The following is an 18,724-nucleotide window of genomic DNA, read 5'->3' as shown; positions in this document are numbered from 1 at the left end:
GCTACTCAAATCACATTGGATCTGTTATCTGTATGGCCATTTGGTCTAGTCATAAACCATAATCTTGTTATCATTATTTCTCCTAAAGAAGAAAGAGAATATATGACTCTTTCATATGTACATATGTAGGATAGAACTATTCCACCCGAGGGTACAGAATTTTGGGTCAGAACCGAGGCTTGCCAAGGTTTCTGACCCAAAATTCTGTACCCGAGGGTGGAATAGTTCTATCCTACATAATTTACATATGAAAGAGTTATTTTATCACATTGCTTGTCGAATTACTTGCACGAAAGGTGAGGCAGCCATTTTGTGACAAAATCTTAACTTCTTAAATAATCGATCGATTTTAAAAATAAGAACGCCATTCGAAAGAGCTCATCAAAGTTTGGTTTATATTGAAAATATAAACAAGAAATCTTAGGTAAAACGGTTTGAAATGCAAATTAAACAAATGAAATGGTAAATAAATCCGACAAATCAATCGAAATAGAAGAAAAATGACGTCAACTTTGGCTGACATGACGTCATCTCATTGTTTTTTCAATTGTGACGTCACAGCTATGTAAGATAGATTTATCTTACATAGCCGTCTTTCATGGGACAACTCTATCTTACATGGCTAGCTATGTGAGAAAGCTCCATCTTTTTTTTTCTTTTGGAGAAAAAGCAGTAACATAGTTACTAAAAATTTATTATCAAAATGGCTGCCTTAGAAATGCAAGTGAGCCAATGCTGTGTCATGGCATCATGCATCTGTGGTATGAATTCAATTTCAATGACCTCTTTGGACTTTTCATAAAATAATTTGAAAATTGTCAAAATCGGATGTCACTGGGACCACCATATTTGGCCGGTATAGCCAGGTTTCTGGATTGTACAGGTTTTAATTACTACAAGAGATCCCAGAGGGATCTTGGCGCCCACCAAAGAATGATGTAGACAATGGAAAGAGGGATCTTTTCCCTGCTTTTCAAACTTTTTCAAACAAATTACACATAAAATTTGAGAAAGATTGCTTCAGTACTTTCTGAGAAACAGCTGTAACAAACATCAACTACCAAAATCCAAGATGACGACCGGTTGACCATCTAGTTGACCGATCAGTCCCAAAAGGCACTTTGCACAACTAGGGCCCAAGGAGAACCTACGTATGGAATTTGGGAGTGATCCCTTCAGTAATTTCTGAGAACCAAATGTGATACGCATAACTAGGGCCCTAGAGGAACCTACATGTGAAATTTGAGAAGGATCCCTTAAGTACTTTCTGAGAAAAAGCGGTAACAATCTTTAATAATCTAAATCCAAGATGGTAGGCTGTCAGCAATCTTGTTGACCAATCAGTCTCCTATTGCAAAAGCACAACTAAGGCCCTAATATAAAATTTGAGACAGATCCCTTCAGATACTTTCTGAGAAAATCCCTTCAGTACTTTCTGAGAAATAGCGGTAACAAAAATCAACTGCCAAAATCCAAGATGGCTGCCCGGCAGCCATATTGTTTTTCCGATCAGTCTGAAAATCAGTATAACACTCCTAGGGGTCCAGGGAAATCTACATATGAAATTTGAGAGAGATCCCTACAGTACTCTCCGAGAAATAACGTTACAAACATCAACTGCAAAAATCCAAGGGGAACCCGCATATGAAATTTGAGAAATATCCATGTAGTACTTCTCAAGAAGTAATGGTATCAAGCATTGTTCACGGACGGACGACGGATGAAAGGTGATTTGAATAAATGAAGAAGAAAAATGGCATACAATTACACAGGACCAGTTTTGAAATGTTATATTGTAGAAGAATGAGACCTGAGTCGTGTTCAGGATGGCTAGCGCTCGCGCAACAAGAAATTTCGTGGATGGCAGCAGTTGCTCAGACAAACACTTGATATGGTAGTCTCTGGTGCACTTGTTTAGGCACTATTATCGAAATAAATATGTAGGCCTAATTAAATTTCATGTCTGCTCAGAAGCGAGCGCCCACTAACGATGGCCATCCTGAACACGCCTCTGATATTGAACCTGTATCTTACTGGTAATCAAGTTTGTTCAATAAACTACAGTGTACCTAGACTATTCAAGATCACAGGTATCAAAGGAACTAAAATTTGTAAAAGACTTCAATCTCAATATTTGGCCAGTAGCATGCATGCTTGGACATGCAAGATTGACCTTTATTTTATGTCTTACCATTCTGTTCCGACCTAAGATGGATAATGCACCAAAGGAAACCTTTAAGTGAATTAAGTCAGCACTGTTCGGAAATCATTTTATTTCAACCAAATATTTATATACAGAACACCTCATTGATTAAACCAACAAATTCTACTTTAACCAGATAAATATGTCTACAAATACAAAACAAATTAAACAAGAGGTCCATGCAGCCTACATTGCTCACCAGGTTATTTCAGTTAACAGTGGCAATTTGAGGAAATGTTTATCTTTTATCCCTATATGGCCTTAGGCCACTGCAGAGACGGTGATAGGATAGCCTGGACTATGTCTCTGGCCCTCGGGATATTCAGATTCTTCAATAACACAAACCCTGTTCCACTTTATCACTGGCAGTAATATTAATAAGTAAATGACGACGGACAACAAAAGCTGCACCTCGGCATCAGTTCACCTTCCTACAAGGATAAGTACATTAACAATATTGCATTTTGTCATGGTAAACATATATCGCAACATTTTCACTTTAATTGGTCAATGTAGACATTTTTGAAAAACAAAATCTAAAAAATATACGCAAACTATACAAAGTTTTTACATGTTGTTCCATGGTGAGTATTTAATCCAACAGATTTCTACTAAACCACACTACATTCAGAAATCACAACTTTTTGTTTTAAGGCTCACACAAAAATGACCAAAAACTACATGGGCACTGGGATTACAAATATACACCATCACAGTACCAGTCAAAATATTAACTAACACTCGCTCCACATACATGTAATTACATTACTACAGCCAGGACCCCATTCACGTCCACTTAATAACATGATACACTAGTAAATGTAATAGTCACTACTTACCTAATAGTATATACATTATATGCATAATTAAACAAGAGGTCTTTAAGGCCTGTATGAGTCAAGTTTAATTTATATTTCCTTTTGTCTTTCTGAATACTGTAAAGCTTTCTTCTGTGGCAACTAAATTTTCGCAATTTCCATAAAATTTTCAAAACAGGGTTGCAAAGATTAACATTCGTGAATTAAAAAAACTGAATAGAAATTCCTATCAATATAGTGGAAAAGCTGTAAATATTAATGTGTGGAGATCAACTTTCACGAAAATAGTACGCAAAAGAAAGTTTGTTTACAATACATTTACTTAGAAATTTAGTGTAAGAACAGAATAGTATAGTGAAAGTAAAATTAGTTGTACCGGTATAATGTTTATACTATCAAATGATGTGAATAAAATCATCCAGCTTTATTTAGATGTACCCTAAAATAAATCATAAATATTAAAATACATATAATATCTTTGGCTAACAAATAAACCACAAAGTTGGTAAAGGTTAGGGGCCGCGGTGGCCGAGTGGTTAAGATGTTCTGACATATTACCACAAGCCCTCCACCTCTGGGATGCGGGTTCGAATCCCATGTGGGGCAGTTGCCAGGTACTGACCGCTGGTCGGTAGTTTTTCTACGGGTACTCCAGCTTTCCTCCACCAACACACCTGGCACATCCTTACATGACCCTGGCTGTTAATAGGACGTAAAACTAAACAAACCAATGGTAAAGGTTATTCTTGGCACTTCATATCACAGACCATTGGTAATCAAGACGCTGATTGAAGAAAAAAGTTTTCAAATATTTGAAAATTGGGTCATAAATATGTTTCAGGCTTATCATCTTTAGTCCCTTGATTATCATATTATTTTCATCTCATTTCATCTTTCAATCATTTTATGTGGTTGTTTAGTAATTTGAAATCAATAAGTACCGTATGTATTGCATGCCGATGGCCTCATTAAAGTACAATATTAAGGTAATCTGTCCCTAATACCCCCTTTTATTAACTCATAAGATTGGTCCAGGAACATATTGAAACCAGATAGCCTTGAAATGGGTCAGGGTCATTAATTTAAACAAAATCTGCTGCTTGAGTAGAAATGAGGTGAAATGGTCCTCTAAAATGTTGAAGATACAAATGAGGTGAAATGGTCCTTTAAAATGTTGAAGAATTATCATTCAATACATTTACTTAACTAAACATGAGAACTTATCATGATAAGGTTATATTGTAATAAGTGAAATGCAAAAAAAATAATGAAAAAGAAATGTTTCATCTACCTATCTGGTAAACCAGGGAACAATTTTCATGTTACAACAAATAAATGCACATTGTTACATAATATTCTGTGTATAAAATTATATATTTGCTCAATACCTTTAAACCCAAAGAAAACTTGGCAAAACTGGTAGATAAAATACAATAAAAATATACATAGGTTGTCTTCAACATATACTGCATAGGACTTGGTAAATCTTACAAACCACAGTTCTCATGTTTTGCTTTCAACACCATTAAGACATTTTTCATTTAGTTTCCTGACATGTAAATGTCTAGCACCAGTGTATTACTCCTCGTGTCCTGAGTATAATTTACAGAATATCAACAATTAATCATCATACTCTGTACATACTGACACCCTATATAGTGAGCCAAAAGAGAAAAATCATGCTTACAGTAAAACGTTTATTTCTAACAAATTATATAATTTGTTACTATCACTGACCGGCATGATAGTATAAAATGCCCTTATATGGCCTTGATCTTTGTAAGATGGAGGCACTTGAACACTGTTCGTACAATAACATCAGAATTTGATGATTATATGTAATTGGGTCTTTTTCATGGTGATTAAATTTCCCTATATATGTAGTTAAGTTAATTTCCATGAAATTAAATACCCCACAAATAAATGGAAAGAATGATCAATTAGATAACATGTATATATATTACTGGTAAGTACTGTCTGATATCGACAAATGTGTGAACATTTCTCTCTGAGAACAAGTATCAAAGAATAGATCGCGAAATTTTCTCCTTGCAAAATTTAACAACTACAGTATACAGTAGTACATTTTAGTGCTAGATACCAACATTGGCAGATCTTTATCAGGCAAGTGAAAGATGAATCGTTTCTCCGCCTCTAACATTTACTTTCCCATTGAAATCTTTGATTACGATATTAAGCCAATTTCATTAAGAATTTGTACATATCAGGATAATAGAAGAGGAAGGGAGAGTCGATAATATTTACAGAAAATAAAGTACAATGACATCATATAAAGTCTACAGAACCATGGTGGAGCTTCAAGATTGGTGAGGACCAACAAAATACTTTGAATAACTGAACAGTCTTCTAGTTATATGAGATCATATGACAAGTAAACAAGATTCAACACTAGTAGTAACAAACTAACATATATAATCTAACAATTATAAACTACATCTCGTAATGATTATTTCAGGTTTTATACATTGTGCCAAAATTTTAAAGAAAAAAATAAGCATTTTCAGAAACTAAATGCTTTTGATCAAGATAAGTACTCGGTGACAACATTATTATACATACAAGTAACTTATATATATTAATCACATAATCCATCTGATATACAGTGATTTCGCCCGTGTAATATTTTTTGCATATGTCACTAGTGTAATGTGACCTGGAGCGATTTTCATTGGCTGGAAATTCATGTGACGTCAGACAGAAACACTAAACTGACGTCAGAAAAAATGAAGTGACTCGTCACTCGTGATATCACCGTGGTACTATGTCCTGGTACAACCTTGGTACTGCTATGGCGATGACCTTGCACTGATGCAGCCTTGGTACTGCAAAGGTAAAATTAAATCATCAGCTACTGTGAAGTTGGATGATCTGCTTGTGATTTTTCCTGATCTGATAACAAACTCTGGCCTGCCTCTAGAGTACTATCAGTGGACACTGTCGGCTCCTCAGTATTTTCTACAGATAAAACATCAAAAACGATAAGTCATTGTTTTGGTGTAAAGAAGAAGACTTGATGTTTTACAAAATAGCAAATACAATTATTGTAGTCAAGCATTGGATCAGAATCAAATCTTGATTCCACTCTGATATTTTTTTTTTTTTTTACTATCAACAGTTTAATGATTTTAGGAAGTTTTTAAGTCAGACTTGTGCTGCTAGATAATAAATTAAAATATAACATTTAATCGACGTAACAAGAATATTCTCTGTTAAAAAAACATCATATATCATATCTTTTAGGTAAATATTGTAATGTTACTAAAAGACAAATAAGTTAAATATATCACTTCCGTTATCATCTTGCTGAGATAATGATATAGAATCAAATACGGAATCGATTCTGAACATGTTTTCCCTCTCGATATTTCTTTAAATGTAGTACAAACAATCACATTGACAAAGACTATGTGTTTTAACTAATTGAACAGTTAGTTAAATACACTTCCGTTATCATCTTGCTGAGATAATGATATAGAATCAAATATGGAATCGATTCTGAACATGTTTTCCCTCTCGATATTTCTTTAAATGTAGTACAAACAATCACATTGACAAAGACTATGTGTTTTAACTAATTGAACAGTTAGTTAAATACACTGAATAATTAGAACACTGACACGTCAGAAAGGGCCCCGCTATGTGTCTGACGTGCTTAAGTGAAAAAGTGGTATTTTGACAACGAATTCTTCCGTGTTAGCTATATGTTGCTAATAAATAATTAATGTCAACATTAATTGGGAAACCGATGATGGTACATTATTATAATTCTTTGGAAAAAGTCTTCCAAGTATTTAACTTGAATCCTTTTTGATTCTAATCATATCATGTAGCCATTTTGATTCAAATCATATTGACTTTAATTAATATATTAAGCAATGAATAATTTTATTTATTATGTCATAACAAATTGTTAATAAGTCCAAAAATGGAAAATGTGTCCACAACCTTTGATGCAGTGACCCCATGATCTTACCTTTGGTCAGTCAAAACTTTGGTGAGTTGACTTCTTGTTTAATTCTGAACAACTCTGCTTCATTATAAATGTTGTAGCAAAATGTTCATGAGAAAATAATTTTTTTAAATTTGACCTTGACCTTTGACTTAGTAACCTTGGCCCATGACCTTACCTTTGGACAGTCAACTCCTTGTTTAATTCTGAACAACTTTGCATCATAATGTTATAACAAAATGTTTATCAGTTAAGAGCAACAACATTGTGATTTTTTTAAATGTTAAAATCCAAGATGGCCGATTTTTTAATTTAATTTCAGCCTGAAAAATTACCAAGCAGATCTAGGATGGATGGGGAATCATCATGTAAAATATGGGGAAAATACTCCACTCCCTTCCATCATTAATGTGCAAAAGAAAAAAAACGGACAGACGGACGGACAGACGGACAGACGGACGGACAACCTGATTACTATAGGGCACCCGCATCTCGATGCGGGGCCCTAACAAGTGTGTAGACGTTACACGATCTGATGGTGGTAAAACAAATATGTTGTATTGTCCACATAAAAGCAGCATGGTACATTTAAAAAATGTCATGTTGAGGTTTGTTCCGACTCTGTTCACTATTTATAACACCGTTACACACTTGTCACGTGATTTGGTTGTATATTGTTGAACGTACTTTCACCATCCGAGGATATTTGTTATGTTGATATTATCATTGATATAAATATATCTTACACTTAATTCTATGTCATAGCCGTACGGTGGCCAAGACACGAAACAGTACACCACGCCCAGTTATGTTGAACGTCAATAAGCCGGAGCAGAAAGTACCATTTTATAGACTATAGTGTGATTTGGCTATGTAGGCAACACATTCCACTGTTTTACTAACAGGAGGACCAAGTGATAGATAAGCCTTTGGCTTAACATGTAAATCCATCCTCAATAAATAAAGTTCATTATTATTATTATTATTAAAAGCTAACCGATACTTACATTATGACATTGGCTTCTTAGGTAAAATATATGTTTTCGTTTAAATAATACATACAGTGTATATAACAATAATGACAATAAAAAAGCTAACCGAGTTTTATAATTTGCGTGCCCCTGTGTTTTGGCTGAGGTGACCAAGATTGTATTTTACGGTCTCGGAATAGCAGTTCAGACTGCTTGTTTTACACATGTTCATAGAAATTTAACTGTTGAAAACAGATATATCTAGATTTAATATCCCATAAAAAGTTACATAATATAAGACCACGATCGAGAGCATCGTGGGTAGCGATAGGCCAAGGACATCTCCTTGCAGGCGGTGTATGGGATTTGCAAATTATTTAGTCTAGATGAAATAAATGTTTATTCTCATTACTGGTTTATGTAAATAATGAATTTTCTTGCAATATTTCCAACGTTGGACATTTTTATTTTGCTAAAATTAATATCGATGCTGCTATCGTTTATGCGAGGAGATGAGATGAAGAGGTTTTGCCGAGTCATCTCGGTTTTCCCTGTCGACACCAAAATAAAACTTGTATTGTAAGATAGTGACTGTGTATTCTGTTTATCCTGCAACTTTTTCATTATATATACAGAAGATGGTATTCAAAACGAAAGCAAATTGTCTGTTATTTACACGATTTCACTCAAAGCGAAACGCTTCTTTGATGATCAAGAAAAGATGCATTCACTAAACCGAATGAGTGTGTACTCCTTTTGACTACCGTGGGAAATATGTAAGCCACGTCATTACGGTGATTGTGACATCACTGTTTGGCGGGACTGACTGCCGTTTCATTCACTCCTACTAAAAGTGACGTCACTGGAATGTTCGGGATCAAGTCATCAAATTTAGAAATTGAATCAAACGAAAGAAATTAAACATTTATTTACTGACATCGTAAGATTTTCCTATTGCATTTATTACAGGAAATTCTTATAATCCGGTATCGAGTTCTGTGCCCGACTAATGTCGATATTTGTGATGAAAATGCATTGTTTCTTGATATTGATCCACTTCTTTTGTTGACTTTAAATTCATAAAATGAACTTAACCCGCGAAGGGCGTCAGAACGCTTGTTTTCAACGGGAATAAACACCGTAGTGATATAGACCTTTCAAGTATGGCAAAAGTGAATATCTGGATCGGGGAAATAGGGACACAAAAAGTAGATTTTTTCCAAAAGTAAGTAAGTTACACTACATTAATTTTGCTGGAACAAAAAATTGTTCTGATTTCAGAACAATTGGAATTATGAAGAAACCTTTTACAGTATTTTTATTATTATTATTATATATAATGTAAGTTAATTATCCTAAATGTTTTGGGTGTGGGAAATGTCGTCGATAGATCAATGACTTGTGGGTTCCCGACAATAGGTGGGGGAACGTTTGTATAGATTAAAGAGACAATTCACTAACGCCAATTCTTTTACATAACCAAGAAGCAAAATATGGCATAAATGTATTGTTCTTCATTTCTTATGAAACATATAACATAAGATATTGACGAATTCCACGTCATTGTTTAGTATTTTAATTGATACCGTTGTAATTACAAATCGTTGATCAATACGATTAAGCAGGTACAATATGTACGCTGTACCAATATCCGAGCCAAAGTCACGCACGTTAAACAAATGAACTACATAACCACTGTGGAGGTGATATAATGATTTTTTAGGCAAGACAATTCACCTAATAAGGTAAACACACTTCTGTCAGAGCGATTTGAGCTGTTCTAGACAAAAGTAGCATTACTCTACGAGCAAGGGACTGGGTTCGGCATACAACATATTCGACCACAATGTGTAATGGCGGACAGCGAGTGAGTTTGAACATTTCACACGCATTTCACCACCATGGGATTTTCTGACATATCACAGTAAAACCGACTGATCTAATTTCCATTAGAACTGGGGGTTTTCCGATATATATACAAATTTTAATGTTCTCGTAGAATGAATTGTCCCTTTAAGCATGATGATAATTTTTTCATATTGATTTTTCAAGGAGTTTTACCATTCGCAACGTCGATGTCTCTTTTGTGTGTCACGATTTTTGCGCTATTCTCGATTTCCGCCATAAAGACATGAACAATATAAAGAAAAGATCAAACAGAAAGTTAGATAAAATATAGAAAAAATATTATATCAGTAAGAATGAAGTATTTCAAATTCAGTTGCCTTTTACGATCATGCATGGGAGAGCAGGTAAAATATTAAAATCCTATCTATATAAGTATTTATTTAAAATATGGCAGAAAAATTTAAAATAAGATACTCTGAATTTTCATACCATGTCGGGTTTTGTTATCGTATCTATTTTTAATTATTCGCCATTTTCTTTTTCGTCATATAAATCAAATAACTGCGATACATATGAAAACTAAATGAAATACATTACATTTCATATATCCATTTATCCATGTATACAGTTGTTTTACAAACTGACTTTAATACTTTACTGAAATTGTTGAATGGACCTTTTTGTCTTGTTTTAATGTCGTAACTGTTATTATTCTAATAAAACATCCTAATGTTGGTTAAATATAACCTACATTGTGTTCTGGTGATTTAGTCAGCGTGATAAAAATTGTGTTAAGGAGAAAGTAACAGACAAAAATGATTCTATTCAAATTTTTCATTATATACTGCTATCTTCTTATTAAAATCGATACCAGCACATACTTCAGTATTCTGTATGTTAAATACAAATAAATATTGTCATATGCTGGTATCATTAGAATAAATTTGGAATAAAGATTTTTACTTAAACTGTTTAAATAGACAATGAATCTTATGAATGTATTGTTTTAAATGGAAATTAGCATTTGAATATGCTAATAAATCCCGATGAGATTTTATCCATTGATATTTATCGCTATATCCCCAGCTGGTTCAATATACACGAGAGTATGACCATTGACATTAATATTGATAAAGGGAACAGCTTGTTCGGAAGAAATTCTCATTTCGCATTTCTGAACAATCATCACAACCTCCATGGTACTTAAATATAAAATATCACACTACAAAAACGATCAAACCCTTTTTGGGTGTACAGATCCCTCTTTGTGATATATTTTTTTTTTTTTAAGCACTCAGGGCTAAGGTCATTCTCTATGCATATATGGTCCCAATGCGACAATGGTATAATAGCATATGTATATCTTTTATATATCTTTCACAATAACAAGTCTCATTGTTTCTAACAGTAATTGTTTCCGACAGAGATAGAGAGAAAGAGAGGAGAATCGAGATAGAGAGGAGGGGAGTGAGAGTAAAGAGCAACGTAGAGAGAGAGGGGGTGGAGAGAAAATACAGAAAGATAGAGAGAAATACAGAGAGAGGGTGAGAGAGAGAAAATACATAAAGCGATAGGAGGAAGGGGATAAAAAAAGACAGAACGAGAGAGGGTAAGAGGGAAAAGACAGCGAGAGTGAGCAGAAAAAAAAAGAGAGAGGGGGAAGCAGGGGGAAAAGACAGGAAGAGGTATTTAGAGAATAAAGAGGATGTGGAGGCAAGCGAGACGGTCGTGGGCGCGTTGCAAGTAGGACTACTGTAGATGAGTGAGAAAGCTTAAGAGAAAAATAGAATATCCGGTAAAGGGAGTGAGTGGAGAGATGAAATCACGCTAGAGCAAGTGCGAAAGCTAAAGTAAGCTAAGCTATGTGAGAGTCATGAAGTCATCATCTTTCTTACAAGGATTCACATTACGCTAATATTCAATTATAATACAATCATGCGGAAAGAAGAATTGTGAATATTTATATATCGTTTGAGTGATTTTTTTTTTAATTGTTGTAAATATCCATTGTCTCACTTTTTCCATATTTGCTAAAGATATTCTTCTTTCAGTGTCATCATAGTGGATATTTTTTTTTATTATTATATATTTTCACCATTGTTTCAAATACACTGTATTTAATTTCTGAGCGAGTCATGAACCAAAAACATTACATACAATTATAATTAACAAAATTGATTTCATTCGCACACAATCTACATTTGTACATGTATACATCAAGTGCCATTGCCCTATATTCCACCAAACAGTCCATATAAAAAGGAAAAATGGCTACGACACTCAAAACTTATACATAGAAAGTAAAAAAAAAATTTAAAAAAAATAAAAAAAATAATGATGTATTGCAGCACAAAGCTTAACCGTGATTTTTTTTAGGTACATTTGGGGCAAAAAAAACCTTCCCCTGGAGAAATTTTGCTGTATTTTCCCAATTTTATGTGTGTATATATATATATATTTCAAAATTTCTAAAAACTTTCTGAAATATACATGTTTCAAGAAAGATAAAATATAGTGTTTTCCCAATTCAAAAGGTACAGCCCCCTGAAATTAAAGAGTTAAAAAATAACTGCATAAAGAAATAAAATTCATCAAATGGTATTTTTTACTAATCGTTGTGTACAATGATGATTTTCTAAGTTACTGTAGTACGTATCATCATGAAGGAATACTTCCACAAACCTTGATGATCCTTCTCCTGGTTAAATGAGCTTTGTTTCAGGTACAGCTGATTAACGATGAAGTAGAGAACTAGTAAGCCGATGGAGATGAAGCTGTACAGACGGAATGTCCACACAAAGCCAAGAGGTTCCAATATTAATCCAGTTATGATGCTGCCAATACCTTTACCTGTAACCAAAACTCAAACATTTAAAGTTTGAACTTCTACAGAAGTATTGTGATCATAGCTCATAAAAACATTAACATATGTGTACTAGCTGGTTTGGGGTGGTGGAGTGGTCGAAAATGTCCCAACATATTACAAGCCCTTCACCTCTGGGTCACAAATTAGAATTTCATTTTGGGTAGTTGCCATCTATACTGCCCACTGGTCTGTGGTTTTTCTCCGGGTACTCCAGCTATCCTCCACTATCTACACCTGGTACGTCCTTAAATGTCCCTAGCTGTTATTAGGAGAACTAAGTTAAACTAATCAAACCAAACTGAACTCTAAAAGTTTAAAAGTTAATTAGGATCACAGCTATATTTTACCGGTAAGTTAAATACCTAAGGGAAAATTTTACCATCAGTAAATAATGGAAAATAAATTCTCCCACCATTTACTGATTTGTCATCAGGTTTAGCCATGAGAGATTTCTCTGTTAAACCCCAAGGGTATGACAACCCCAGTGAAACAATTGACATGATGCCATGTGGTTTAACCATGGCGTGCATTGCTGATGACGTTTTCAGCATTGACATGTGATTGACAGAACATTTCATAGCTTCTTTTTAAAGACTATTACCAGTATCTCACCTTTTTCTTTTGTATATGGAAGAAAAAGAATAATTCCCTACCTATGAGGGTGTGACAACAAAATCACAACCCTCTGGGTAATTCATGAATATCCAAACCTAGGCAAGCCTCAGGTTGGATGTCCATGAATACCCCTCAGGTTGTGATTTCGTTGTCACACCCTCATAGGTATGGAAAGATTATATCAATCTCTGCTCGGGTAATAGGCTGACTACCATTACCTAAACTTGTAACTCTGAAACATTAAGGATAAAACATCTTCTCCCCATGGTAGATTTAAATATTGTTTTCTTGGAACTACGTATATTTTATCACCTGTACATACCAAATCTATATACCTTGGAAAATTCAAAATGCAAACATATGACAGAACAAAAATTACATGTCTAGGGTACAATGTGGTTTACAAAAACTTGATTCATACATTATGGTTTATAACATTTAAATGATTTTGTGGCATAAGTAACTTACCGAATCCAAAATGTAGTCCTCCAATGATACCCTGTATAGTGGCAGACATTCCAGGTGGGGAGATGATACTGCCGTAAGATGTCGCGGCGGCCCACATCAGGCCAAACGTGATGGAATGTAGTATCTCTATGGGCAGTACAAACCAGGCATTAGGCAGTAGGGAGTAGAAGAAAAATCGTAAGGCATACGCAACAAACACGAGGTACAGACACCATAGATGTGAGATTTTCTTTATGATATAGCCTGATAGGAACAGCACAGGAGTCTCCACGGAACATGACACAAGTAAACACAGGCCAGGAATGATGGTGATGTACCCGCTCAGGCCTGACAGATACCAGTACAGGAAAGTCTCAATTACTCCCGTCAGCAGGCCAAAGTATAGTACTACCGACAGAAACACCACAACCTTGCCGTACCGAAACAGTTTACACATATCCCGTAAGTTACTACTACAATGTAAATCTTCAGACGAGGAAATTTTACACACAGTTACCGCAGTTAGTAGGAATAACACGAGAAATAAGATGAAAGAAACGGTAAAATCTGCAGTTGCTGGATCATTGCTAAGGAATTCCATCAGAAAGGTTGATGTAATGGCAAATGATGCGAATCCCACTGTGCCCCACAGTCTTTGTTTCCCGTACTGGTTTCTTTTCTCACCTAAAATATCATAAGTCATGGCATCTCCTAAACTTAAAATGGGAGCGAAGAAAACGTTTCCAAATAGGAAAAATATGAAGAAAAATACAACAGTTTTACCTACATCCTGCCATTCTTTTTCCTCACAAGTTTTAACGTTTGCCCCAGAACACTTAAGACTACAGGTTAGCTCAGTATCCTGGTCACACATCATCTGCCAGTAGGTCTTCTCTCTAAACATCACCGATTTCACATCAAAGTCACGACACACTAAATCTCCCACCCTCTGCTGGTCCTGAACTACTTCTCGTTCTATGATGTTGGAAATGTTTTTAAGGATGAATTCTAAATCTGGATCTTTTTCTAGATCAACAGGTGTATTATAGCAGTGTTTGTCCAATGTGTTGACTTGATCAGTAAAACAGACCTTGGTTTTTTCATTTTGTTTCTCCTTGTGATGACATGAAAAGCTGCATGAAGAATCAGCGTACAAATAGGTATCATAAGAATAGGAATCGGTAGTACCGCTGTCGTTTTTTAAGGGCACAATATTTAAAGAAGCTCCTTTAACAATTGTTTTTGATAAATTAGCATATGCATTGAAGTTCAGAGGGCAAGTGTGTGGCTTAGAATAGTTCACATGATAACAGTCACGAATGTAGGAGCTAAATTGGTTACAATGTATATTTGTTTTTACGTTGACATGACCTGACTGGCTATGTGGTACAAACTTAAGTATCAAGTAAAAGATACCCGTCAGTATACAACAGATTATCAATGTTAACTTGTGTTTTTTCCAACGATCTGAAATATATCCGAAGATGGGGCGCGTAAAAAATCCTATAAATGGCATGACTCCATATATCAATCCTGTTTCTGAAGCTGTCAGCCCGATTTGTTTCATGTACAGAGAAATGAACGGCAATAAAACTCCAACAGCTGTGAAAGATAAAAAAATCACAATTATACAAAACTCTCATGGTGTGTAGAATGCCAAATTTCAAACACCTGCTTTCGTTTTAAAAGTTTTAAGTGATATTTTGGACAAACCTTATTTTTGATTGTTTCTTTTGATGCATGGAAATCTTAACTTGTTTTTCGAAGAATTTATAGAAATCCTAAATTCCCCATATATATAAAGACAATAATTACCTGGTAATATTACATGTATGTATCTTTAAGTTAAACTGAATACCAAATGTGCAAAAGGTTTAAAGTTTACACTTTGAATATGTACTGTATACATCTTATAATAACAGTTATTTTCTAAATTTAATTTACATATACATTATAAATTACCTTAATTTGAAATTTATTAACTTTCAAATCAGGATCATGTACATGTAAATTAAATTTTCATCTGAAATTTAGGATCAACATTAAGCAGAAGAGAGGTTTATGCTAAAGCAGACTCAATATTTATCTTTACCATGCAGGTATGTAACTTACATTATGTACATGTGTCTGTCAACATTCACTAGACCCGGTATATACTATTTACAATCGTCGCACACAAGCGATAGAGCAGTAATTGATGGGTTTCCGAGGATGACTAATCTCCTTATAATTAGTTCAGCTATACATATCACACTCACCTGCTAAGCTGAAAAAGAAGAATGCCTTGACAGGAAGGAGCTCCCTGTTGACGCTCCATCTTGAGGCCTTTGGTTTCTCTTCTTCCATTCTGAAAGCTTTTCTGTCACTTTAGATTATATCTAGACTAAATGGAACTGTGTTGTATACTTGTATCTACAAGAAAAAAAGTTAGTCATTACTTTTTCGCCATATATATATATTGCATCATGATTTGATTTTGATAAAATCAAACATCTCCCCTTTCACAGTTGAGTAAAAGGGCCCGATTACCAGACCTTTCAAGCATTGTGTCTTACTTGCCTTTCAAAATGGACTTAAATATCATTACTAAAACAGTGTACATGTATGACCGGATAACAAAAATATATTGGAAGGTTTCGAAATCACAGACTAAACAAGAAAGCGGTTTGGTATCAGAAGAAACAGCTTTAAACATGTTTTTGATGCAATATTTCAATTACCATATCCTATTCACTCTGTATCCATTTGTTAGATTAGTTCATAACTTTCACTTTTCATCTAAAATTTCATCATCACCTATAATTATAAAGCTTGTGTTCAGTGCAGTGGCAAATGGCCAAACATTTTTTTAGTGAGAAGTCTCAGACATGAATAATTGAAAATCCACAGCTCTACCAACTGAGCCAAAGAAGGATGCTCCATCGGCTGCCAGAGACTGTAATTATCACTAGCATGTACAAGTCACATTGACCCACTTCTTTAACACCTGTTTAGAAAGCGGCATTGAGACTGTGTGTACACTATACTATACATGTCACAAAAGGTTATTTTCCAAATTTTGCTAGCACTAGCAGGATTTAAGGGCTAAGTCAGTCCCAAAGTGCAGCTCTGATGATACCAATGCGTTAATTAAGAGCTAGCATAGAGAGTACTTCTGCTTCTGTCAATTTATGTCCACAATCATCATATTGATTATACTGACATGTCAGGAGTGTGTATAGTTAAAAGATATAATGTTAAAAACAGGATAAAATATAAAATTTTAAGCCAGCAACGTGGACAACCTAGATATCCGAGGTGATAATGTCAGCTGGTAATATATATATATATATATAATGAGTTCCATTCCCTGATGGTACGCGGGTAAAAGGAAAGCTTTCTATAGTCACTACTACAAGATGGTATTTGGTAAGTGGAACTATAGCTTCATATGTGCATTTCTTGACAGTCTGTTAGATGGAATGAGCATGTTGGAGGTGGTGTTCACGAGATTGTGGTGCATTTTGAACAACATACATAATATGACTTGGTGTCGTCTGGGTGAATTGTATTATAGATAATGTCAAGCCTATAGGTGGTCTAGAGTGGTACTGAGATTTGCTGTTCTACTGTACAAATGTAGGTGTTGGTTGCATATCTGGCGGCTCATCGTTGCATCATTTCAAATCTGTCAATATCTTTCTGTTGGTAAGGATCCCAGACAGTGCTTGCATATTCTTTTCTTGGTCCTAGTGTGATGTATGCCTTCCATTTGATGCTTTCGGAGTTGATGTTTATAAGTTCCATTTTTAGAATCCAATGAAATTCCATCTCCCATTGTTGTTCCCATGAGATCCTGCTGTAGGGTGTTTGTGTCAGTGTCTGAGGTGATGGTAAGGTATACAATTGTGTCATCTGCAAATAAGTGGTTTTATTAATTTAACGTCTGATTAACAGCCAGGGTCATGTAGTGACGTTCCAGGTTTGTTGGTGGAGGAAAGCTGGAGTACCTGAAGAAAAACCACTGACCAGCAGTCGGTACCTGACAACTGCCCCACATGGGATTAAAACTCGCAACCCAGAGGTGGAGGGCTTGTGGTATTATATCGAGACATCTTAACTACTCGGAGACCATGACCCCCGTCTGCAAATAAGCGCACCATTGATGTTATATTTAGTGGCATGTCATATAATATGTAGACGAGAAACAGACTGGGTCCGATGAGATACGGCCCCTGTGGCACTCCGAAGGCGACTTCTACAAGATCTGATGTTTCCCCATCTGACCTACGACAGACTGTACTCTGTCAGATATAGCTATAGTAGCGCCTCAATCCAGGTGTTGACTTTACCTCTAATGCCGTAATGGTGAGGTTTGTGTATGAGCAGGCTGTGGCAGACTTTGTCTAATGCTTTTGGACATTCCATGACGATAACATCTGCTTCCTGTCTGCCAGTACACAATGTATATATGTGATTCCTCTTACATTGGGTTGTTTAGTTTTATATCCTATCAACAGCCAGGGTCATGTATGGATGTGCCAGGTTTGATGGTGGAGGAAAACTGAAGTACCCAAGGAAAAACCACCGACCAGCAGCCAGTACTTTGCAACTGCCCACATGAGATTAAAACTTGCATCCAAGAGGTGGAGGGCTTGTGGTAATTAACTAAGAGCGAAGCTCTTTCGGCATGCAAAGCGCATCGAAAATCGAAGCTCTATTCCGGTAAGCAAAAGTACATATTGAGATCAAAGATCTGCATTATTCAATTATTTTTTAGATAATAATAATAACACTTTGCTAATGAAAAGCTATGGCATGCAGTCAAAATATGACGTCACATCATGTCAACAAATGGCGCGAAATCATATCATTCGCATATACGGCACTCCAGGCCTTCCATGGAAACAGAGAAATCTGAATCTTTGAGTTCTAGCTGTTTAAATCCAAAGTTGTATTATGCTAGACAATTATTGTACCATGCACTTCTATAGTTTAAATTACGTG

General features: G+C 35.2%; 1 protein-coding gene across 2 annotated transcripts in view; it reads right to left on the bottom strand.

Annotated features, from left to right (window-relative positions):
- Positions 1-2,256: 2,256 nt before the first annotated feature.
- LOC138327885 (major facilitator superfamily domain-containing protein 6-like) overlaps positions 2,257-18,724 on the bottom strand; it is a 31,115-nt gene continuing 14,647 nt past the window's right edge. For both annotated transcript variants that reach the window (XM_069274332.1, XM_069274331.1), the window contains exons 2-5: positions 15,997-16,150; positions 13,760-15,340; positions 12,493-12,660; positions 2,257-5,997 (exon numbers count right to left, since the gene is read on the bottom strand). In XM_069274332.1, the coding sequence (XP_069130433.1) occupies positions 5,891-5,997; positions 12,493-12,660; positions 13,760-15,340; positions 15,997-16,084 (1,944 nt within the window). In that variant the 5' untranslated portion in view covers positions 16,085-16,150 and the 3' untranslated portion in view covers positions 2,257-5,890. The remainder of the gene's footprint in view (positions 5,998-12,492; positions 12,661-13,759; positions 15,341-15,996; positions 16,151-18,724) is intronic.

The sequence above is a fragment of the Argopecten irradians genome, chromosome 7, assembly GCF_041381155.1.
Source record: "Argopecten irradians isolate NY chromosome 7, Ai_NY, whole genome shotgun sequence".
NCBI lineage: Eukaryota > Metazoa > Mollusca > Bivalvia > Pectinida > Pectinidae > Argopecten > Argopecten irradians.
Note: the sequence above shows the minus strand (reverse complement) of the source record. Positions and strands in the feature narration are given on the sequence as shown.